The sequence below is a fragment of the Salvelinus alpinus genome, chromosome 12 (assembly GCF_045679555.1).
Source record: "Salvelinus alpinus chromosome 12, SLU_Salpinus.1, whole genome shotgun sequence".
Classification (NCBI taxonomy): domain Eukaryota; kingdom Metazoa; phylum Chordata; class Actinopteri; order Salmoniformes; family Salmonidae; genus Salvelinus; species Salvelinus alpinus.
In genome coordinates this window covers 11,841,083-11,864,980 of record NC_092097.1, presented here as the reverse complement: position 1 = coordinate 11,864,980, position 23,898 = coordinate 11,841,083, and the positions used below count along the sequence as shown (strand labels likewise).

The following is a 23,898-nucleotide window of genomic DNA, read 5'->3' as shown; positions in this document are numbered from 1 at the left end:
CGTCCCCGTCACTGTCATCACAATCTCCCCGCCAACGCAGAGACTTTTTATAGCAAGCGATGTTTATTTAAAAAAAAGTCTACTACAAGAACTAGACATAGAATTATATAAGACCTATTTGATTAAACTACTATTGCTATTACTGTACAATATTGTACCAGAAAAACAGTGTACCTCTGTAATGTACAACATTGTATATACAAAGTACATCTTAACATAGGATTCTCCGGTAATACAGAGACAACTATAAATATATTTGACATTACAGCCATTTTTTTTTTTTAGGTCTTGTGTTTTCAAATGGGCAAGAAATGCATATTTAACAATAGTTAAATCAGAATAAAAATCATCCTCACTCAAATCAGCCCGTGAGCACACTGTAATGTCAAGTGTGCGATGATTGATTGGAGATGAACTGATACTGCGTTGTGGAGACTGAGGCTCCTAACTCCTATACAGCGAAGCCAGGTGAACAAAGACTCTAACCACAAAGCATCACCCATGAGTGTGTGTTCGTATGACATGTGTGTTAATGCCTAATCGCCCCAGTGGCCAAAGATGAGGTAAGGGGAGCAACCCTATGTAAAATACATCGTGAAATACATCTGAAAATACACACAGAGATAAAACATTACATTTAAGAATTCAACCACCTGTTACATAGCATTTGGGATTGCAATAATACAATTATATACCTGGGGTTTGCAGGGTGGGGAGGAAGGGACTAGACAGAGGGAAATGTGTAAGGAAAAGGTGCATGTCTGTGGGAACAGCGGGAGAATGCTAGGAGAAGGAGAAATGTACAGAGAGAGGAGGGTGATAGGGAGAGGGGGAAAGACAGAAATGTCTGCATGGTTAACTGGTTGTTCTGCCCTTCTCCCCTGAGGGTTCTCTGAGCCCTGTCATTGAAGATCTCAGACCGGGTGTTAAAGCTGTCAATCACTAGAGCATCCCGCCTCCCACTGACCAATCAAAACATTCTGTCACCTCCCCCTTGACAAATCACAGTTCGGACTACAGAAAATGCAAATGATCTCACAGTGACAGACAGGACAGGACTGTTTTGACATTGACCACGTGATGCGACAGTCAGAGTTGTGTAACAGACAGTTAGGGAGTCACAGCAGAGGTTCTCTTAAAGACGAGCACAACAGAACAGACCTCAGGGCTGTTGCTTTAACTCATGTCATTGGGTTATATAAATCCAATAAATGATTGGATGCTGGTCCGCCATGATACACACCAATGCTATTGGTAGAGGAACAACAGAGTGACACTTTTCCAGAAATGGCTGAAATGACTGGGACTGAGTACTAGTCAGTCACACAAACATTAAGCCTAGTGAGCAGTGATGCTGGTAACAGAGTGGCTCTGGTGACACAGGAAGTGGCTATGCTGTCTGTGGTGTCCCCTTCCTGTTGGTCCCCCTGTCCCCAGAAAGCTGCCATTAGTTGGTTCCCTTCATGATGCACAGTTAATGGGCAAATCCACTTAAAAACTATATTTTGGTATTTGTTTCATTAGTCCACTGTTGATACAGTCCCAAAATGTTTTGAAGGTCAACAGTCAACTTTTCAAGATATTGGGAGTTTCAAGAAGAAAAGTGTCACCGGCCACATCATCCCGATGACGCAAAATATCCTGGAAAATGTTTTGAAGGTCAACAGTCAAGTTCGGGACTGTATCAACAGTGGACTAATGAAACAAATACCAAATTATTTTGGGGAGTGGGTTTTCCCTTTAAGTTCCAAGAGCTGTGAAGAGTCACTGACAGACACAGTTCAGTATTACATATTCTGAGGATTAACTAACAACTGGAAAAAAAGAAGCATAATGTAATTATTCCGAATGTGCTTGACGAGGTTTGTTTGTGCTCGTGTCTAAACAAACTCTTCCACCTCACTGAGATTCCTCATCTGCACTTTTCCAGTTAGCATCATGATTATTAAACATATACACAGATAAAGAACATGTTTGCGGATTTTGTTTGGAGTCATAATTTGCGTGCAGCTGGTCGAAGAGGTGCATTGCTTGTATTGTAGATAGATGCAGTCAGTCAGTCAGCACTGCGACTGCTGTGGCCCCAGCATGCGAGGAGAACCTGAAAAGGCATTTAGCTGCCACAGAACACACACACACGTCATGCATGCATGCGTGTGTGTGTGTGTTCTACTTCTGTAATAGAGTGTATATTAATGCCGGGAATATAAGGGTGAGAGAAGCAGCAGGCCTGGCATGCTGATGAGTTGATGAGTCTCTGTCAGACTCTTATTGCTAAAGACAGGGTGGTTATTGAGCAAGGCCACGTCGTGCCCTTATGCACCAGCAGGAGGTGATGCTGGAAAGCCAGACAAGCGTTGCACTATGTTGGTTGTACTGAATGTAGAACAGGGCTATTCAATTCTGATCCTGGAGAGGGCCCGTCACTACTGCATTCAATTCTAGGGACTCCTTCCCACCTGGGAAACAGGTGATTGGACTCTCTGGCAAATCAATGACATTAGTTGGTCAATCAATTTCCAATTAGTAAAGAGAATCAGCATTACTTTGGCCACTGAGGGCCGCTAATTGAAAAGCCCTGATGGAGAGTCTAGGAGAGTACAGTAGAAAAGACCCTAGTGTAAAGCAACTCTACTGGTTAGCGTTTTGTGTTAAAATGAATCCCCACGACACGCCGCTTGCTGCCCAGACAACTAGGAGGATCAGAGATGTAACCTAGCTCTCTCCTCCTCACATAGAAACAGGCATTCCCCCTGCACTCTCAACTCCAGTGCTTTTCTATCTGAGATATAGCCCGGCTTTTCACCCGGAGTTGCTTTATCCTCTGGTCCTCTCCTCATTTCTGTCCCTCCATCTGTCCACCCATCCATCTATCAGTCCAACTCTCTCTCTCTCTCTTTCTGTCCAGGCTGGCAGATCCAGTCTTGCCCCAGTCTTGAAGCAGCAGAGTGAACATGTCACGGAGTTTCTACAGAGTTAGTTAGTGTTCTCTGTTCCACAGTCGGTCTGTGTGTTCTCAGTGAGTGTGGAATCCAGGAGTCACACTGCCACACACACAGACAACCAGGTGAACCACTCCTCCCGTCCACTCCAGTATTCTCAAGGTTAGTTGGGGATAAATGTCCCATCTATTTAAAATCAAACAGTGCTCTCACTCAAGAGTAAGGTATGCCACACACACACACCTCACACAGGCACACCTCACACCAGTATATACAGTACAGGCGCCATATCTCTTTTTGTCAGGCTGTTTGTCCATTTTGATGCCTTGATTGATTTTCTGTATTAGTCCGTGTCAGTCAGAAGGTAGGTGTGATGACTGAAGCTCCCAAGAGGGGGCAGAGTTGAGTCATGGATGCTTTACATATGGTTCGGGGGTTTTCCCCATAAATGGTTAAGAGTTTGCGAGGGTAAGCTGATCCAAGATGAGAGCTATCCCACTTATCACTGGGGTGAGGGGAGATGGGGACAGGGTGTGTGGATCGAAGGGGAGTGTGTGTGTGTGTGTGTGTGTGTGTGTGTGTGTGTGTGTGTGTGTGTGTGTGTGTGTGTGTGTGTGTGTGTGTGTGTGTGTGTGTGGGTGTGTGGGTGTGTGGGTGGGTGGGTGGGTGGGTGGGTGGGTGGGTGTGACAGTGAGTGCCCTCAGGCGGGGCAGGACTTGTCGTTGGGCTGGGGTGGGGGTGGGGGAGGAGGGGTTGGGGGGACAGTGGTGGTTGGGGAGCCCATAGCCGGACTGCCGCCTCCTCCACCCTTGGGGAAGACCACCGGCTTGGGCCGCGTGGCTGGAGGGCGAGGCTCTCGGAAGGAGGGAGTGGAGGCAGAGAGGGCTGAGGAGGCGAGAGAGGAGGACGCGGAAGAGGGCAGGGGGCTCCTGGGCTTGGAGGGGCGGAAGGAGGAGGGGACGTCGCTAGCGGACGAGGCGCTGCGTTGGAGGGGGTGTGAGTGTGGAGACCCTGCGCCCTCGCTGTCCCTCAGCAGACGGGAGTGGAGGGGACTGGAGGGCTCGGACGCGCCGCCACCCCCACACACACCCTTCAGCTGCTCCAGTGTGTCCAGCACCACGTCGGGGGTGTGCGTGTGCTTGACACTGCTCTGCCTCTCCAGCTCTTTCAGCTCACTCAGAGCAGAGCTCATAGCCGCCTCGATATCCTAAAACAGGAGATATCGGACAGATACAAATCAGAATACACACACGCACACACACACATTTGGCTGAGAGGTGAGGGGTCAAAGGTGAGAGGTGCGGTGTCAGAGGTCAGAGATGGGCGCACCTGTGAGGTGGGCTCCATCTGAGCGATGACCTCAGGATCCAGGGGCCGGTGGTTGCTGAAGCTCTTAGACCGGCCCGTGGTAGTCGCCTTGCAGAACTGAGGGCTCTCCACCTACACAACAAATAAGAGTCATTGCAATCAGCAATAACAATAATTAACAGAGAACAGTGGAGGCTGCTGAGGGGAGGACAGCTCATAACAATGGCTGGAATGGCATCAAACAACATGGAAACCCCGTGTTTGATGTCTTTGATATCAGTCCATTGACTACATTCCAGCCATTATTACGAGTCGTCCTCCCCTCAGCAGCCTCCACTGACAGATAATAATACCCAACAACTGAAAAAGAACGATAGTACGGTACTAATAGAAGCTATGTTTTTGACGCTACCTTGGTCTTGAGAGAGGAGTGACGCGTGATTGAGGAGTTGAGGACACTGTGGGCGCTGACCGGTCGCTTGTCGCCGCCCTCCTTCACCAGAGCCCCTCCCACCGGCAGACTGGCCGTCCTTACGCCCCCTCCTGTCGCCCCAGACAGGGACACATCACCCCCCTGGACCCCCTCAGACCCCCAAAAGGTCCTACGAATACTCCCCAACTCAGGCCTCTTCCTCATCCTGACAGACAGAGAGAGAGAGAGAGAGAGAGAGAGAGAGAGAGAGAGAGAGAGAGAGAGAGAGAGAGAGAGAGAGAGAGAGAGAGAGAGAGAGAGAGAGAGAGAGAGAGAGAGAGAGAGAGAGAGAGAGAGAGAGAGAGAGAGAGAGAGAGAGAGAGAGAGAGAGAAAGAAAGAAAAAGCGAAAGAGGGAGAGGGAGAGATCAGAATGGTTAGTGAGAAGGTGAAAACAGACTGAGATCTGATTGAGTCAGTGAAGGTGTAAATGACGAGATGCTGTATTGTGATTGGTGCCTGGTGTGTCTCACTTGTTGAGGTTGGCTAGGTAGATGTCCGCTACATGAGCTCCAGTAGGAGAGGCAGCGGTGCCCCTAGTGGACACTCTCTCCTCCTGCAACTCTGCTTCAGTCTTCGGACTGCCTCTGCCCCCGTCCGGCCTGGAACACACACACACACACATCAGACTACAGCCAAGCCAACTAGAACTCCTTTCTCTCATCTTCTCTATGTTGGTCTGTACTGGTCTATACTGGTTTGTACTGGTCTAAATGGATCTATACTGATCTGGACAGGTCTGTACTGGTCTATACTGGTTTGTACTGGTCTAAATGGATCTATACTGATCTCGACAGGTCTGTACTGGTCTAAAGTGGTTTGTACTGGTTTATTGTGAGCTGAACAGGTCTGTACTGGTCTGAAACCTTCTGTACTAGTGTAAACTGGTGTCCACTGGTCTTGTGGTTTCTTACATGTCCTGAACCACTATGTACTGGTGAGGCACCAGTCCGTTCACTCCGTTGTGGCGGCCCTCCCACCAGTCATCACTGGCTCGCTGGAAAAGTAGGAGAGACGCGCCCTTCTTAAATGACAGCTCCTGGTTGGTCCGTCCGGAGAAGTCGAAGCGAGCAATGGCCTCTATTGGGTCCGATTCTGAAACGACCAATGAGCCTGAGAGTTAGAGAGAGGGTAGGAAGGGGGAGGGAGAAATAAAGAGAGAGAGAAATGGGGGTGGACAGGGGGAGAAACAGGGGGGAGAAACAGGGAAGAGTGAGGGGAGAGTGAGGGGAGAAACAGGGGAGAGAGAGGGGAGAAACAGGGGAGAGAGAGGGGAGAAACAGGGGAGAGAGGGGAGAAACAGGGGAGAGAGAGGGGAGAAACAGGGGAGAGAGAGGGGAGAAATAGGGGAGAGAGAGGGGAGAAAAAGGGGAGAGAGAGGGAAGAAAAAGTGGAGAGAGAGGGGAGAAAAAGGGGAGAGAGAGGGGAGAGAGAGGGGAGAGAGAGGGGAGAAACAGGGGAGAGAGAGGGGAGAAACAGGGGAGAGAGAGGGGAGAAAAAGGGGGAGAGAGAGGGGAGAAACAGGGGAGAGAGAGGGGAGAAAAAGGGGGAGAGAGAGGGGAGAAACAGGGGAGAGAGAGGGGAGAAAAAGGGGAGAGAGAGGGGAGAAACAGGGGAGAGAGAGGGGAGAAACAGGGGAGAGAGAGGGGAGAAACAGGGGAGAGAGAGGGGAGAAAAGGGGGAGAGAGAGGGGAGAGAGAGGGGAGAGAGAGGGGAGAAAAAGGGGAGAGAGGGGGGAGAAACAGGGGAGAGAGAGGGGAGAAACAGGGGAGGAGGGGCAGGGGTAGAGAGAGGGAGGCATGTTAGTATCAAGCAGGTTAGTGCCACAGCAGTTGGTTACAGACGAAGAGGTTGGGGAGCACACAGTCATAGAGTGATCACACAGCTGTTATGAAGTAAGAGGTCAGAGTGTGGCTGTATGACGTGGCCAGGGGGCAAGGGGTGTCAGAAGCAGAATGTTGCTGATAGAAGCAGCTTTAGAGTTAGGGGCAGAGTGAGTGAGTGAGTGAGTGAGTGAGTGAGTGAGTGAGTGGGTGAGTGAGTGAGGGAGGGCAGCATGGCATCCGTGGGCATCATGTTTGCCATCAGTGGGCAAGCTTTGGCTCATTACAGTCCAAAGAAGAATTATGTGAGAAAAACAATCAACAGCGTGTGTGTGTGTGTGTACATATTGCTGTGTACTCACCATCATCGCTGTTGTGGATGACAGAGATGGTGTCAGGAGCAGGTATGTCCACCAGGGGGGGCTCACAGTGGGGATCACTGAGAGAGAGAGAGAGATGTGATTTTGAATAGGGGTGGGAAAATGAGCAACTGGTGAAACAGCTGGTCATGCAGCAAAACAGAGCAGAGATGTACATGTGCTTTCCCTGAGGGTGTGTGTGTCAGTGTGTAAACCACGTGACCACCTACAGCTGATAAACACACATTTCAGCTAAAAGAGCTCATGTGTTTATGAATGAGAGGATGAGAGATGAAATGGTTTCAATATGACAACATCAGATACTTCCATTTATCTAGTTACAAACAGACACTTCAGGTCTGGCCAGAGACGGAGATCTTCTTCACTGGAGAGATCTTCGACGTTACTGTAGTGTCTCTGGGTTGCTTTGGCAAGCTGGCCGGCATGCCTGCCTACCTGCCACTTCTACTGTTACACTAATGGACTGGTCCAACCTAGGCCTGGATATTCCAGAGGTGTGTGTGTGTCTTTTGGGCCTTAGATCAGCACTCTGTGGGTAAGCGGATCCTCCTGGCTCCTCTGGGCTGGACCAGACCCTTAAATCACTACACCCCCCCCCCCCAAAACCCTAAAACCCTTCACCATCCCCTAGTCCCGTCTCTACCACTTTCTACCTTTCACACACACACAGCTCACCAGTTCTCCTCAGTATTAAACAGGTCCCTTGTGTCTACCTCACTACTCGTATAGGGGCCCCTGCACCTCTCTGCCTCACACACACGCACACACACTGTCCCCTACTCCTGCGCCCCCACTCACCAGTACTCGTCAGTGGCCCCTGGGCTGATGTAGACGGGCCCCTGCAGGTTCCGTGGCCCGGGGAAGACCCCGTCGTGGTGGATGATGATGGTCTTGATGAGCTCGTTAACGTGGGCCTGGCAGGACACCTGGTCACAGCTCTCTGGGACTGACATCAGTGTGGGCCCGAAGCAGATAGCCAGGTTATACGGATCCATCATGTTGTCCTCACTGTACCGGGACAGGCTGGGGAGAGAGGACAGCAGGTTATAGAGATCCATCATGTTGTCCTCACTGTACTGGGACAGGCTGGGGAGAGAGGACAGGAGGTCACTGTACCGGGACAGGCTGGGGGGAGAGGACAGGAGGTCACTGTACCGGGACAGGTTGGGGAGAGAGGACAGGAGGTCACTGTACCGGGACAGGCTGGGGAGAGAGGACAGGAGATCACTGTACCGGGACAGGCTGGGGAGAGAGGACAGGAGGTCACTGTACCGGGACAGGCTGGGGAGAGAGGACAGGAGGTCACTGTACCGGGACAGGCTGGGGAGAGAGGACAGGAGGTCACTGTACCGGGACAGGCTGGGGAGAGAGGACAGGAGAACACTGTACCGGGACAGGCTGGGGAGAGAGGACAGGAGGTCACTGTACCGGGACAGGCTGGGGAGAGAGGACAGGAGATCACTGTACCGGGACAGGCTGGGGAGAGAGGACAGGAGATCACTGTACCGGGACAGGCTGGGGAGAGAGGACAGGAGGTCACTGTACTGGGACAGGCTGGGGAGAGAGGACAGGAGTTCACTGTACTGGGACATGCTGGGGAGAGAGGACAGGAGGTCACTGTACCGGGACAGGCTGGGGAGAGAAGAGGGTTAAGCACGAACACACACACGAACACCCAGACATGAACACACACACACACGTACCGCCTTTATCGCATTCCTGTTGAAATCATTACCCATCATCTGTGTCCGTGTCTCTGTGTGTATACGACTGCAATGTTTAAACCAGAAAGAGTGTGTGTGTGTGTGTGTGTGGGTGGGTGCAGGACTGTAATGTTTTAACCAGGATTAGTGGAAAGCAGGGTTCCATTCCCTCAGGCTACAGAATGTGCTATAAAGCTCTCAGGCTACAGAATGTGTTATAAATCTCTCAGGCTACAGAATGTGCTATAAATTTCTTAGGCTACAGAATGTGTTATAAATCTCTCAGGCTACAGAATGTGCTATAAATTTCTTAGGCTACAGAATGTGTTATAAATCTCTCAGGCTACAGAATGTGCTATAAAGCTACAGAATGTGCTATAAAGCTACAGAATGTGCTATTAAGCTCTCAGGCTACAGAATGTGTTATAAATCTCTCAGGCTACAGAATGTGCTATAAAGCTACAGAATGTGCTATAAAGCTACAGAATGTGCTATTAAGCTCTCAGGCTACAGAATGTGCTATAAATCTCTCAGGCTACAGAATGTGCTATAAATCTCTCAGGCTACAGAATGTGCTATAAATCTCTCAGGCTACAGAATGTGCTATAAATCTCTCAGGCTACAGAATGTGCTATAAAGCTACAGAATGTGCTATATAGCTACAGAATGTGCTATAAAGCTACAGAATGTGCTATTAAGCTCTCAGGCTACAGAATGTGCTATAAAGCTCTCAGGCTACAGAATGTGTTATAAAGCTCTCAGGCTACAGAATGTGCTATAAATCTCTCAGGCTACAGAATGTGTTATAAATCTCTCAGGCTACAGAATGTGCTATAAATCTCTCAGGCTACAGAATGTGCTATAAAGCTCTCAGGCTACAGAATGTGCTATAAATCTCTCAGGCTACAGAATGTGCTATAAAGCTACAGAATGTGCTATATAGCTACAGAATGTGCTATAAAGCTACAGAATGTGCTATTAAGCTCTCAGGCTACAGAATGTGCTATAAAGCTCTCAGGCTACAGAATGTGTTATAAAGCTCTCAGGCTACAGAATGTGTTATAAAGCTCTCAGGCTACAGAATGTGCTATAAAGCTCTCAGGCTACAGAATGTGCTATAAAGCTACAGAATGTGCTATAAAGCTACAGAATGTGCTATAAAGCTCTCAGGCTACAGAATGTGCTATAAAGCGCTCAGGCTACAGAATGTGCTATAAAGCTACAGAATGTGCTATAAAGCTACAGAATGTGCTATAAAGCTACATAATGTGCTATAAAGCTCTCAGGCTACAGAATGGGCTATAAAGCTCTCAGGCTACAGAATGTGCTATAAAGCTCTCAGGCTACAGAATGGGCTATAAAGCTCTCAGGCTACAGAATGTGCTATAAAGCTCTCAGGCAGTTCATTACCTCTTTAAACTGCCTGGTCTCTTACTTGCTTTTCTATTCCAGACCCCATAACAACCATGCATTGGATTGGTGCTTTAAAGGGAGTTTCCAACCCAAAAGGTCTGCAAGTCCATTCAATCTTGTGTGGATGAGTGCACTCTCGGGGACAAGGCTAGACAGTCTGACCACACTCTCAGCCCCCCCCCCCCCCCCCCCACATGGTATGGTGACAGAGAGCAGATGATAAGCCATGGGGGAGGGGGGAGGGGGTAGAGAGGGCCAGGAGTGTTGGGGGTCATGTTGAATCACTTGGACAAAATGGACCAGCTCCAAACAGGTTTTATCATAAGAGGCCTGTCTGGGTGCTCAAGTTACACTCCTCTCCCTCTCTTTTTCTCCTCCTCCCTCACTCCTTCTCTCTCTCTCTCTCTCTACCTCCACCCCAAGAGTGGAGGGTTTAGTCATCAAAGCTGAGAGGCCCCTTGTAGGTGTGTGTGTGTGTGTGTGTGTGTGTGTGTGTGTGTGTGTGTGTGTGTGTGTGTGTGTGTGTGTGTGTGTGTGTGTGTGTGTATAGTAGCAGAAGTAAAGGGTGACACTGGCATGTCTGGTGTTCTGCATGACCCAGGGGAGAGGCGGACAGACACAGAGCAGCCATTTATACCAGCATGGGAAACACACACACACACACACACACATACACACACCTCATTCTGGCAATGATAGTGAAACTGGAACAGATTCCGCTGGCTGGAGAAACCATATGGCTAGACGCAGACCGCAGAGAGGGGAGGGAGGGATGAAAGGGAAGGATAGAGGGACGGGAGACTCTGAATAGAACATTCCAGATTAGCCCGAGCACAGCTTTGGTAGTGCAGTGGGATCACCAGTAGTGTTACTCACGGACCTGTGGTAACGTTCCATTTGTGTTGTAATAGCGTTAGTGCAGCGTTACTCACTAGTTGAGGAAGGCAAACAGGTATCTCATGATGATGAGAGTGTTGCTGGGCAGAGACAGCAGAACCTTCCTGATGTGGACAGCCCTCTCCTGCAGGTTCTCCATAGCTGAAACAGAACACACACAAAGGGTGAACACATACACACACGCACACACTCACCAGTGGACAGTGGTCTTTTTGTAGGGTAAGATAATGGTAAAAAGGCGTGGCACTGGGGGGAGACTCACAGACGCAGGATATGAGGTCATGGAAGACTTCCTTGGGGAAGAGGGCGTGGTCCAGGCCTCTGAAGTAGAGCTTCAGAACGCCAGCGATGGAGTCCATGTCGTGATCATTCTGATCCCCTGCCAGCGGATCCTCGCCTACAGACAGAGGAGGAAGGGAGGATGGAGGAGAGAGAACAAGAAAGAGGGGAAAGGAAAGACATTTGGGAGGGGGGGGGTAAAGAAGAAGTATTGTGAGATAAGCAGGTCCTTCTATTTATGCTATCGCTGGAGCTGGGATTTCTGGGTAGTGTAGTCTTGCCTCTCTCAAAGGAGTTCTTGATGTCGTTGACCTCCACCTGAGAGCCAGACACTCTGAAGATGCCCTCATGGTGCAGACCTGCAGGGAGAGAGCGGGGGAGAGAGAGAGAGCGAGAGAGAGAGAGAGAGCGAGAGCGAGACAGGGAGAGAGACTTTAAATTCTACAACCACCTAAAAGGAAGCGATTCCCAAACCTTCCATAACAAAGACATCACCTACAGAGAGACGAACCTGAAGAAGAGTCCCCTGTGCCATCACAGCAGCAAGAAATGGGCAACCAGTGAAGAACAAACACCATTGTAAATACAACCCATATTTATGTTAATGTATTTTTCCTTTTGTACTTTAACTATTTGCACATCGTTACAACACTGTATATATACATAATATGACATTTGAAATGTCTCTATTCCGTTGGAAACTTTTGTGAGTGTAATGTTTACTGCAATTTTTTTATATTTTTTATTTCACTTTTGTTTATAATCTATTTCTCCTGCTTTGGCAATGTAAACATAAGTTTCCCATGCCAATAAAGCCCTTTGAATTGAACTGAGAGTGAGTGAGTGAGCGAGCGAGCGAGAGATGTTACTGATCGTCTAGACAGCAGACCACCGAGACAGGCTGTTCATTATTCTGTTGTATTTTAATTATTTATATTGCAATGTCTTGATACTTAAGGTTATTCTATTATTATTATTATTAAAGCCAACCACAAAACACCTATCCACACAGGCAGAGCCAGTCATTGGCACAGCCAACAGAGACACAGCCAGTCGTTGACCTATTCAACAGAGACCCAGCCAATGAGAGCACGTAGCAGGGCGTCCTCACCATGGCGACTGATGAAGCGGATACAGCTCTCCACCATCAGAGGGATGACCTGGCCAGCATCCTGAGGGAGAGGAGGAGGAGAGGAGAGGGGGATTAGAGGAGGAGAGAATACAACGCGGAGGTAACCAGGAGAGGGAGGACAATTCCCTGACCATTTCCCTCTGTACACACGGATACAAGAATCACATACGCAATCAGGCACCCGGCACATACAAAAGGAGTCACGCATGCTTGAACGCACGCACGCACACTCACACACACACACACACACACACCGAGGTGGAAGAGGTTTCATAGTGGAGAGGGAAGCGCGAGAATACAGAATGGTGGGGGGGGGGGGGTGACAGTAGAGGATCATAGCAAAAGGCTCCCACTAGGGGCGCTAGCTAGACTCACTGGATGTTATAATAGAACTGGAATCTATCTCTTCTGATATGGTCCTTGGGAAGTCTTTACCCCATTAAAGGTAAGGTTTAAGGTTAAAGTTAAGGTTAGGGTCAGGTAAGGGATATCGTTAAGGTTAGGGTATGGAGTTAGGGGTTAGGGTAGGGATGTCCCAAGGATCCAGGATAGCACTGACCCTTCTAATACAGTACAGTTTATCTGCAGAACTGTTTCAGATGGTGTGGTCTGTAGACCTAGCAAGAGAATGGCATGGGGATGGTGCATAATATGCAGAGCAGTGGACAGTGAGACCAGGACAAAGGTAAAAACCCCATACGCAGAGAGAGCAACGTACACACAGGAAACCACACTCTGAATGGAGAGAGACAATTACCTGCTTCCGTAGTGCAGAGTTCCTCCTGTCGCTGGAGAGAAAGAGAGGGAAAGAGAGAGAGAGATAAAAAGTGAGAAGGTGAGAGCGAGAGAGAGAGAACACTGTTCTGTCATTACGCCTCCAGAGATACTATTTATACACAACTCTGGAAATGATCTATTTACTTGGACAGCGTAGCTAAAAATGTGTACATTTGGCTCTATACTGAGACAGTTAAAGAGGAACAAAGATCATACCCCCCTCCCAAAATGCTAACCTCTCACCATTACCAATTAAAGGGGAGGTTAGCATTTCTTTGCGGGGGTATGATCTTTGTCCTCTGTAACTTTCCTTATCCTTATTCAGGATTCATTCATGATAATCCGTAATCATGGTAGCATCCACATTAACGTAGAAGTGTTCAGAAACATTCTAATCGTATTTACAATAAAAGTGACTCCAAAATGACAAAAATACATTATTTACCATTCATTTCTATTGGGTACAACATACAGCGCCTTCAGAAAAGAATTCACACCCCTTTCCTTTTTTTCACATTTTGTGGAAGGTGGAATTAAAATGGGTTTCATTTTTTTGTCAACTATCTACACAAAATACTCTCTAATATCCAAGTGGAAGAAAAATGTGAACATTTTGTAAAAAAAAACAAACAAACAATAAAACAATATCTTCATTAGATAAGTATTCAAACAACTAAGTCAATACATGTTAGAATCACCTTTGGAAGTGATTACAGCTGTGAGTCTTTCTAGGTAAGTCTTTAAGAGCTTTCCACACCTGGATAGTGGAACATTTGCCATATATTTTCAAGCATATTTAAATCAAAGCTGTAAACTCTGCCATTCACCGACAGGTTTTTCTCTAGTATTTTGCCTGTGCTTAGCTCCATTCCCCAGTCCTTAACGATTACAAGCATACCCATAACATGATGCAGCCACCACTATGCTTGAAAATATGGAGAGTGGTACTCAGTAATGTGTTGCAATCGATTTGCCACATATTTTTCCATATTACTTTAGTACCTTGTTGCAAACAGGATGCATGTTTTGGAATATGTTTTATTCTGTACAGGCTTCCTTCTTTTCACTCTGTCAATTAGGTTAGTATTGTGGAGTAACTACAGTGTTGTTGATCCATCCTCAGTTTTCTCCTATCACAGCTATTAAAGTCCCCATGGGCCTCATGGTGAAATCCCTGAGCAGTTTCCTTCCTCTCCGGCAACTGAGTTAGGAAGGACACCTGTATCTTTGTAGTGACTGGGTGTATTGATACACCATCCAAAGTGTAATTAATAACTTCACCATGCTCAAAGGGATATTCAATGTCTGCTTTTTTATTTGTACCCATCGACCAATAGGTGCCCTTCTTTGCAAGGCCTCCCTGGTCTTTGTGGTTGAATCTGTGTTTGAAATTCACTGCTCAACTGAGGGACCTTACATATAATTGTATGTGTCGGGTATAGAGATGTGATAGTCACTCAAAAATCATGTTAAATACTATTAGTGCATGTTATGTTCATGTTATGTTCATGTTATGTGTATTGTTAAGCACATTTTTACTCCTCAGATTTTCATTTTTAATTCAGTTGTAAAAAAGGATACACAACAAAAATACTTTGACATTATGGGGTATTGTGAGGCCAGTGACAAAAAAATATATACATTTAATCCATTTTAAATTCAGGCTGTAACACAACAAAATGTGGAAAAAGTCAAGGGCTATGAATACTTTATGCTCTGTAATCTGAAACACAACCAAAACAAAACAAACAAGCATCCAACAAGTTTGTAGAGTCACAATCTTGATGTAGTGACTGTGTGCTCGGAATATGGGACCAAATACTAAACTCTTGACTACTTTAATACACTATAAGTACATTTGTCCAAATACTCTTGACACCTTCAAATGGGGGGACTAGACACATGAAGTGCCTTCATTTCAAAATGGTAAAACAGAAAAATACCCTCAACTAAAAGGTCACATTCTGCACTGTTGCCTCATTATGAAATATTTGAATCCAAATCCAAAATGCTGCAGTAAAGAGCCAAATTAAACGTTTTAGCTTCACTGTCCAAATAAATACGTAGGGGAGTGTATGTGAACACACACACACACACACACACACACACACACACACACACACACACACACACACACACACACACACACACACACACACACACACACACACACACACACACACACACACACACACATACAATGTGCGCTAACAGAATAATGAGTATGTGTCCATAAATACACCCTTGTAGACAGTCAAGCAGACCGTAGAGTCTACTATAGAACCTCCTGATGGGAAGTGTGTGTGCTTCCTTCCTTCACCTACCTGGCAAGACAACAGTCAGTCTTCTGACCTAAAGCAGTGAAGACACAGGAAGAGGGGGAGGGGAGAAAGCGAGAGAGAAAAACAGTTAGTTATAGCAGAAGCAAGAGACAGAGGCAGAGGGAAATGGCCGCAGCAAACTGTGACAGACTTCCCCTGGAATACACACACACAAACACCCGCTGACAAACAAACACACAAACACATGCTAACACACACACACACACACACACACACACACACACACACACACACACACACACACACACACACACACACACACACACACACACACACACACACACACACACACACACACACACACACACACACACACACACACACGCTAACACACACACACTAACACACACATGGTTTTTCCTGTAGGAGCCATAACTCCAGCTATCCCAGAGGATCCCCCCCTCCAATCTGCAGCTGTGCTCTTCCTCCCTCCAGCCGACACATATCCTATCCCCCCTGCCCCATCCTGCTCCCCAGTGTGGCCCTTCGTGTGGCCCAACACGCGCCTGCTCTCTGTGGCCTCCCCCACCCCCCCCCCGTCCTCCAATCCCTGCTATGCTCTGCTCTCTCACACACACACACACACACACACACACACACACACACACACACACACACACACACACACACACACACACACACACACACACACACACACACACACACACACACACACACACACACACACACACACACACACACACACACACAAACAGCTCTCTCACACGCTATTGGAAACATGTTCAAACTATTTGTCCTAGCAGTGACATGCTCAGTTAAAAACATCCAGTTGATGCCATCTGTGACTGTGTGTGTGTGTGTCTCACTCTCTCCCAGAGTCTTCTGTATCAGCTCATGTTTGGCCTCCAGTTTGGTGATCAGGTTCCGCCCCTCCAGAAACTCCTTCAGTTTCTACAGTACAGAGAGAGAAGGGGGGGGGGGGGTGAAGTTAGTAACTGTGCACAGTGTTTGAGTATGTGTCATCAACACATCACTGACCCCTCCTTAGGCAGCGCATGTGAATGTGCCCATCACCACAGCAACACCTCACTGACTCTTCCCTGAGCTGAACGTGTGTACGTGTATCACCATAACACCCCGCTGTCCTCAACCCCGCACATCTCTGCTCTGTTATTGGTTCTCACCGTGAAGTAGAACTGCTCCGTCTCCTGCTGATTGGCCCGTCTCTTGGCCAGGCTGGGCTTGCTGAGGAATGATTCGCTCATGGTGGACTTGACCGACTCCATGGAGTTGCTGTGGTGGAAACACTCGCTGACGTCATAGTCCTCCACGGTGACCATGTCCTGGATGGTCGACAGAGTGGCCTCCATAGTCTTCTTCACCTAGAGAGAGGGAGAGAAAGGAGGGAGGGGGGTGGGAGAGAGAGGGAGAGAGAGAGATGGTTTCATAAACTCGGTTTACAGATGTTTACATTTTACATTTGTGTCATTTGGCAGACGCTCGTGCCCAGAGCGACTTACAGTTAAGTGTTTCCATTTTAAGATCACTAGGTGAGACAAGCACATATCTCAGTCATAGCAAGGACATTACTCCTCGATAAAAGTAGCTATCAGCAGAGTCAGAGCTGGCTAGAAGACTGTGAATGTAGACAAGGAAAGGGTGTTTTTTCCTTTTCCTTTTCTTGTTTCTCTTCTAAATGTGGGTGAAAACGGTGTGAGTGGGAAGCCACAGACGAATCCAAACTGTCCCGAAGAACAGAGGAGGCTACGGACAGACGCAGTGAGAGAGGAGGTCGGAGGAGGAGGGGAAATGATGGAGTGATGAAGGGGGAGATGGGGGAGATGAAGAGGGTAAAATGGAGTGATGAGGCGGAGGAGTGCAGGTCTCAACCTCCTCGTTCTCGATCGTGAGGGTGGAGAGACGGGACTGCAGCTGCTGACACCTCTGGAGTAATTCCCCTTCTAATGGCTGCTGGGCACATACTACCCCCATCTAGAGAGAGAGAGAGAGGGAGAGCAAGAGGGAGAGCGAGAGAGCAAGAGGGAGAGAGAGAGCGAGAATGAGAAAGACACAGACAATATGTTTACAGCTGAGATCCACATGCTGGTCGCCCCAGGCGCATTCATAGTAACAAAAAAAATAATCACAGTACATATTCTAGTGTTCTACCGCGGGTGCAATCATGTCACAGGGGAAAACTGTCTTTGTCGACTGAAGTCAAATCTTTGTTGCTGTTCTATCACAAACGGACGTGGCGGTTTCATCGCTACGGATTCCGGATTTAAACTCACACACTTACTAACCCCTCCACCCCTCACCCAACACAACCAGCCCGTTCCCCCCACAGCACGTATATCCCCCCCACCGCACTCACGTACCGTGTCTCCCATGTGTGACTGGAAGTCGAAGCGCATGGGGGGACAGAAGACATTGTTGTAGGTCTCCATCAGTCTCTGCTTGTCCCCGTTGGGCTCCAGGCTCTCTACTGCCCTCTCCAGGCCCTCCAGACCGCTGTGTTTAGATGCCTCCACGTTCATCTCGGCTGACAGGTAGGTCCGCAACGCACGGTGGAGACTGGCATGGTAGCCCAGGTCACAGCACTGACAGAGAGAATGTGGTGGGGGAGACAGAGGGAGAGAGAGAGAGAGAGCTGTTCAATTCAGCAAATAGCTGAGAAAGGCATGGGTAAAATCAAAGCAATACATCTTTGGTAATGAGATATTCCCGTTGATGTCCATTCAAAAATGCTACATGCTACACCATCATTCATGATAGTGAGGGTATGCTACATGCTACATCGTCATTCATGATAGTGAGGGTATGCTACATGCTACATCGTCATTCATGATAGTGAGGGTATGCTACATGCTACACCGTCATTCATGATAGTGAGGGTATGCTACATGCTACATCGTCATTCATGATAGTGAGGGTATGGTACATGCTACATCGTCATTCATGATAGTGAGGGTATGCTACATGCTACACTGTCATTCATGATAGTGAGGGTATGCTACATGCTACATCTTCATTCATGATAGTGAGGATATGCTACATGCTACATCGTCATTCATGATAGTGAGGGTATGCTACATGCTACATCGTCATTCATGATAGTGAGGATATGCTACATGCTACATCGTCATTCATGATAGTGAGGGTATGCTACATGCTACATCGTCATTCATGATAGTGAGGGTATGCTACATGCTACATTGTCATTCATGATAGTGAGGGTATGCTACATGCTACATCGTCATTCATGATAGTGAGGGTATGCTACATGCTACACCGTCATTCATGATAGTGAGGGTATGCTACATCGTCATTCATGATAGTGAGGGTATGCTACATGCTACACCGACATTCATGATAGTGAGGGTATGCTACATGCTACACCGTCATTCATGATAGTGAGGGCATGATAGTGAGGGTATGCTACATGCTACATCGTCATTCATGATAGTGAGGGTATGCTACATGCTACATCGTCATTCATGATAGTGAGGGTATGCTACATGCTACACCGTCATTCGTGATAGTGAGGGTATGCTACATTTACATTACATTTAAGTCATTTAGCAGACGCTCTTATCCAGAGCGACTTACAAATTGGTGCATTCACCTTGCTACATGTTACACCGTCATTCAAACTTCTTCCATTTAAGAATGATGGAGGTCACTGTGTTCTTGGGGACCTTCAATGCTGCAGAAATGTTTTGGTACCCTTCCCCAATTCCTTCGACCTCATTATGTGGTTTTTGCTCTGACATACATGTCAAATGGGGGACCTTATATAGACAGGTGTGTGCCTTTCCAAATCATGTCCAATCAATTGTATTTCTGTTTTTTTAGCTTCGTCATTATGGGGTATTGTGTGTAGATTGATGAGGGAATTTTTTTAAATGAATTTTAGAATAAGGCCTTATTCGTAACAAAATGTGGAGAAAGTCAAGGGGTCTGAATATTTTCCGAATGCACTGTACTTGTTTGCCAATCATCATCATTGCTGTTCATACAACCAGAGGCTGACCCACAGGTTCTCAGTCTCTAGTGGGGAACAGACTACAGTAATGAGACCAGAGAGTAGAGGAAAGGAGGAAAGAGGGAAGGAAGGGGGGAAAGAGAAGAGGAGGGGTAGCCCTGTCAGTGGTCCTCGTTCAGGGTCAGGGAAGAGAGGAGGAGGGAGGAGGCCGTAGAGAGGGGAGCCCTGCCAGTGAGAAAGAAGGGACGAGGAAGGATGGGGGATGTAGTAGGTCTGTTGACAGGAAATGGCTGGCCACTGGTCTACCTGCCACAGGGAGAGGGGGGAGGAGGGGGATGATATGAGATGAGGGAGGGGATAGGTTGGGCTACATAATGACTTGTTCCCTGGCCCTCAGAAAGACTCCGTGCTGGAGTTCCTATTTGACCACGTCCAACAGGTTTGTGTGTTGTTTTGTGGTGTGTGTGTGTGGGCACGTTGTTTTATGGTGCGCGTGTGTGTGTGTGTGTGTACTCACGTCTATGATGTCAGATAGGTCGTGGATGTAATATTTGAAGACACAGCTGTTGGTGGCCTCCAGAGCCAGCAGGTACTCATTCCTCGCCTTGACCGCTTTCAGCTTGTTCTCTGTGTACTTAGCCTGCCTCTGAGAGGGACACAGAGAGAGAAACACAGAGAGAGAGAGAGAGAGAGATTACACTGTGACAAATACTCAGACCTAAGAGCATATTTCTTTCCCAAAATTATAATTCAATACAAAGAATTTGAAACTATAAAAGATGAAGAAAAAATCTAATATTTATTGGGTGAAAAGCCAAAATGTGCAGTTTTGGCAGCCAAATATGTGTCCTCCTGCCACAACCTGAGGGACAGCCAGTGAAAAGTGCAAAGTAATGTTGATAATATTTCCCATTTAGCTTAGTTTTGTTTTGTCTTTCATGTCAGGTCATGTGTCTTCTCAAGTCATATTGATACTGGTCTACTACCATTGATTTAATGTATTGTTGTTCTGATTAATATTGTTGTTGTAGTTGTTGTTAATGGTAATCCCATGTCCACTACTACTATCATTATTGCTGTTGGTCCCACCATTTATTTATATATAAATATATATATATTTTGTATATATATACATATATATTTGATTTTGATTTTTCGATATGTATACTTTGACAATGTAAGTAATAATGAACTTGCCATGTCAATAAAGTAAATTGAATTGAATTGAATTGAAATTGAGAGAGGGAGGGAGAGAGAGAGAGACACACACACAGAGATAGAGAGAGAGAGAGAGAGAGAGAGAGAGAGAGAGAGAGAGAGAGAGAGAGAGAGAGAGAGAGAGATGGAGAGAGAGATGGAGAGAGAGAGATGGAGAGAGATGGAGAGAGAGAGAGGGAGAAAGAGTGAGGGGGACAGAGAGGAGGAGAGAGAGGGGGGGAATAAAGAGAGAGAGCAAGAGAGAGAGAGAGAGAGAGAGAGAGAGAGAGAGAGAGAGAGAGAGAGAGAGAGAGAGAGAGAGAGAGAGAGAGAGTGGACAGAGAGAGAGAACATGGTCTATACTGGTGATGGAGCTAGCTATAAGAGTAGGTTCACTCTGACAGAGCCCAGCTGTAGTAAAGCATTATGTTATACACTCATACATCCTTCATGAACACACACATGCAGGCATACACATGCATATACACACAGGCTGCAGGCACACACACTATAATGGGCTGTGCTGTGTGAGCTGCATCATCAGACAACCTGTCAGTAGGGGTGTCAGGGTCTCAGACAGGGCTGCTATCATATCCTTGACCCTGCACACACACACACACACACACACACACACACACACACACACACACACACACACACACACACACACACACACACACACACACACACACACACACACACACACACACACACACACACACACACACACTCTCTCTACCTTCTCCTTCATCTTCTCTATCTTCTTGACCGAGGAGCGTCGGACATGTTTCTCCTCCGTCTTGACGCTGGCCAGTGTGTCAGGTGACCTGGGAGTCTGTCTGTCGTCCTGACGACCAGAACGCCCCATCTGCTTCTCCTCCTGTTTCTCTGCATCCTTCAGTTTGTTCTCAGAGCTGATACTGTCTGTGTTGTACATGTGGTATGTCTTCATCACCTACAGTACACAGGGACGAGCGGAGCAGTGTTAGAGAGAGAGAGAGAGAGAGAGGGGGGGGGGAGAGAGATAGAGCGAGGGGGAGAGAGAGAGCGAGGGGGAAAGAGAGAGGGGGGAGAGAGAGAGGGGGGGAGAGGGGGAGAGGGGGAGAGAGAGAGGGGGGAGAGAGAGAGAGGGGGAGAGAAAGAGAGAGAGAAAATAGAAAGGGGGATAGAGAGAGAGAGCGAGTGTGTGTGTGTGTATCACATACACACACGTACACACACACCCTTGAGAAGCATGGCTGGCAGGCAGGACAGTGGATTGTCAGGAATGAGGCCTAGCGTTACCAAGAGGCGTGGAGCGCTGGCTTCCCACATCACTGCCAAGGAATGACCCACACACATGCATACACACATACTCACCCCCCCCCCCCCCCCCTCTCTCACACGCAATTCTTCCAGGGAATGACCCACACACACCTGTGTGCAGTGTGTGTGTGGGTCATTCCCTGGAAGAATTGCGGCCAGCGTAAACACTGACCACTTAAAGGGGAAACATGGGTGGACCCCATCATTACATTTCCCTCTTTAAACCATCAGACCGAGTCACGCTGCTGCTCCACAAGGGCCGGCCTGAGCTAGGCACTGCACAGAATCACTGCTATTTCTATTACAAGGATAAGTTCAAACAAAGGTGTTTGATATTAGAGGTGATTTAGAGATCTGATCATCTGCACCTCACGTAACACATTCTATCTACCAGACTCCGTCAAGTACTGAGGCAGGCGTTAATCCCAGTCCTCTCTTCCCACCTCGTATGTCTGAGAAGCAGGCTGAGTATACGTGTGTCGGTGTGTGTGTGTGTGTGTGTGTGTGTGTGTGTGTGTGTGTGTGTGTGTGTGTGTGTGTGTGTGTGTGTGTGTGTGTGTGTGTGTGTGTGTGTGTGTGTGTGTGTGTGTGTGTGTGTGTGCCAGGCTGACTCTATTTCTGTCTGGTGGAGTCTCTCACTGTGCAATTACACTATTAGTCTGCTGCTACTGGCCTGGACATGGTCGCATGGTTCCTTTGCTCCCTCCCAGTAGGGGATCTCTCCCTGGTGTGTGAGGAGACAGTCTTACCGTGTAGAGCTCGTTCAGAACCTTCATCAGATCCTCGTGAAGCTGAACACCGACCTCCTTACTCTGCAGAGACACACAGAGACACACAGAGACACAGGAACACGATGAAAGAGGCCGTCTGTCCTCTGTGATTACAGACACACCCTCATCAATAACATGAACAAGAGAAATCCATCGAAAGTCCAACCAGCCTCGCAACTGTCCCCCATTCTCTATTAGTCAGGAGCATGATACCCAGGGGGTTGGGGTGGGAGGACTGCCGGATCAGATGAATGATGGCGTTGTGTTACCTGATGGATGTGGGGTCCATTATAAATGATGTGCGAGATGAGGGTGAGGCGAGATACAGCGAAGGACAGTGGGGGGGGGGCTTTGGTGTGAGGAGAAGGGATACAGGAGGGGATGGAGCGAGGGAAGAGGAGGGAGGACATGGAGTGATGAGGGTGCTCATCTCTCTCCCTCTCCCCCTCTCTCTATCTCCACACACACCAGGCTCCACACAGGCTGCAGGTGACAAATGATTCTGCACAGAGAAAGCTCCACAGTCGGAGTCCTCCTCACTAGTGGGCTGTGCTTGGGAGTTGGCTGAGTGTTAAGATGTTGTGTCCGCTCACCTCTAATGTGTGCTGGGTGGAAAGCTTCTGTTACCTACGCCTCTCGGAGGAGGGAACGCGACACGCCGCTACATCTCAACTCCCCGTGGAGTGAACAAAGTATGTGATCGTCGGTGCGGGGGAAGGACGACAGAGGCAGAGAAAAAATACCGTTGACAGGGAATTGATTATTCCGAACACACGGTAATGTGGGGAAAAGGGGCTGGACGGAACCAAAGCAAAGAAAGTAAAAGTTTAAGAGTCCCCTCTCCTACCGTACCTGTCTTCCCTACTTCTAACCTTCAGCACCACCTGGTGCGCTAACCAAAATACAGGGGGTGTACAGGTCTTACCTGGTGTGCATAGACAGATTAAATACTATAATAATAATAATACGTTGTATTTATACAGTATAGTGCTTTTCCACCTACAGTAGGTGCTCAAAGAGCTGTACATAGTGAGGGGTCATTCTCAACTCTTCCACCACCAATGTGTAGCACCCACTTGGGTGATGCACGGCAACCATTTTGTGGCAGAACGCTCACCACACATCAGCTATCATGGTGGAGAGGTGAGGAGTCATATATGCCAATTGGGAATTAGACCAGGAAACCGGGGTTAACACACCTACTCTTACGATAA

At 47.8% G+C, this 23,898-nt stretch overlaps 1 protein-coding gene across 4 annotated transcripts in view; it reads right to left on the bottom strand.

The window, feature by feature from the left end:
- Positions 1-44: 44 nt before the first annotated feature.
- Positions 45-23,898, bottom strand: part of LOC139535531 (SLIT-ROBO Rho GTPase-activating protein 2-like) — a 119,421-nt gene continuing 95,567 nt past the window's right edge. For 3 of the 4 annotated variants that reach the window (XM_071335020.1, XM_071335021.1, XM_071335023.1), the window contains 20 exons: positions 22,664-22,726; positions 21,349-21,564; positions 19,930-20,058; positions 17,806-18,027; positions 17,318-17,419; positions 16,612-16,809; positions 16,294-16,378; positions 15,449-15,476; positions 13,105-13,135; positions 12,327-12,387; positions 11,497-11,574; positions 11,199-11,333; positions 10,972-11,077; positions 7,722-7,946; positions 6,906-6,982; positions 5,635-5,833; positions 5,194-5,322; positions 4,663-4,888; positions 4,272-4,382; positions 45-4,149 (listed from right to left, as the gene is read on the bottom strand). In XM_071335020.1, the coding sequence (XP_071191121.1) occupies positions 3,643-4,149; positions 4,272-4,382; positions 4,663-4,888; positions 5,194-5,322; positions 5,635-5,833; positions 6,906-6,982; positions 7,722-7,946; positions 10,972-11,077; positions 11,199-11,333; positions 11,497-11,574; positions 12,327-12,387; positions 13,105-13,135; positions 15,449-15,476; positions 16,294-16,378; positions 16,612-16,809; positions 17,318-17,419; positions 17,806-18,027; positions 19,930-20,058; positions 21,349-21,564; positions 22,664-22,726 (2,928 nt within the window). In that variant the 3' untranslated portion in view covers positions 45-3,642. The remainder of the gene's footprint in view (positions 4,150-4,271; positions 4,383-4,662; positions 4,889-5,193; positions 5,323-5,634; positions 5,834-6,905; positions 6,983-7,721; positions 7,947-10,971; positions 11,078-11,198; positions 11,334-11,496; positions 11,575-12,326; positions 12,388-13,104; positions 13,136-15,448; positions 15,477-16,293; positions 16,379-16,611; positions 16,810-17,317; positions 17,420-17,805; positions 18,028-19,929; positions 20,059-21,348; positions 21,565-22,663; positions 22,727-23,898) is intronic. The other variant, XM_071335022.1, reaches the window with a different exon arrangement.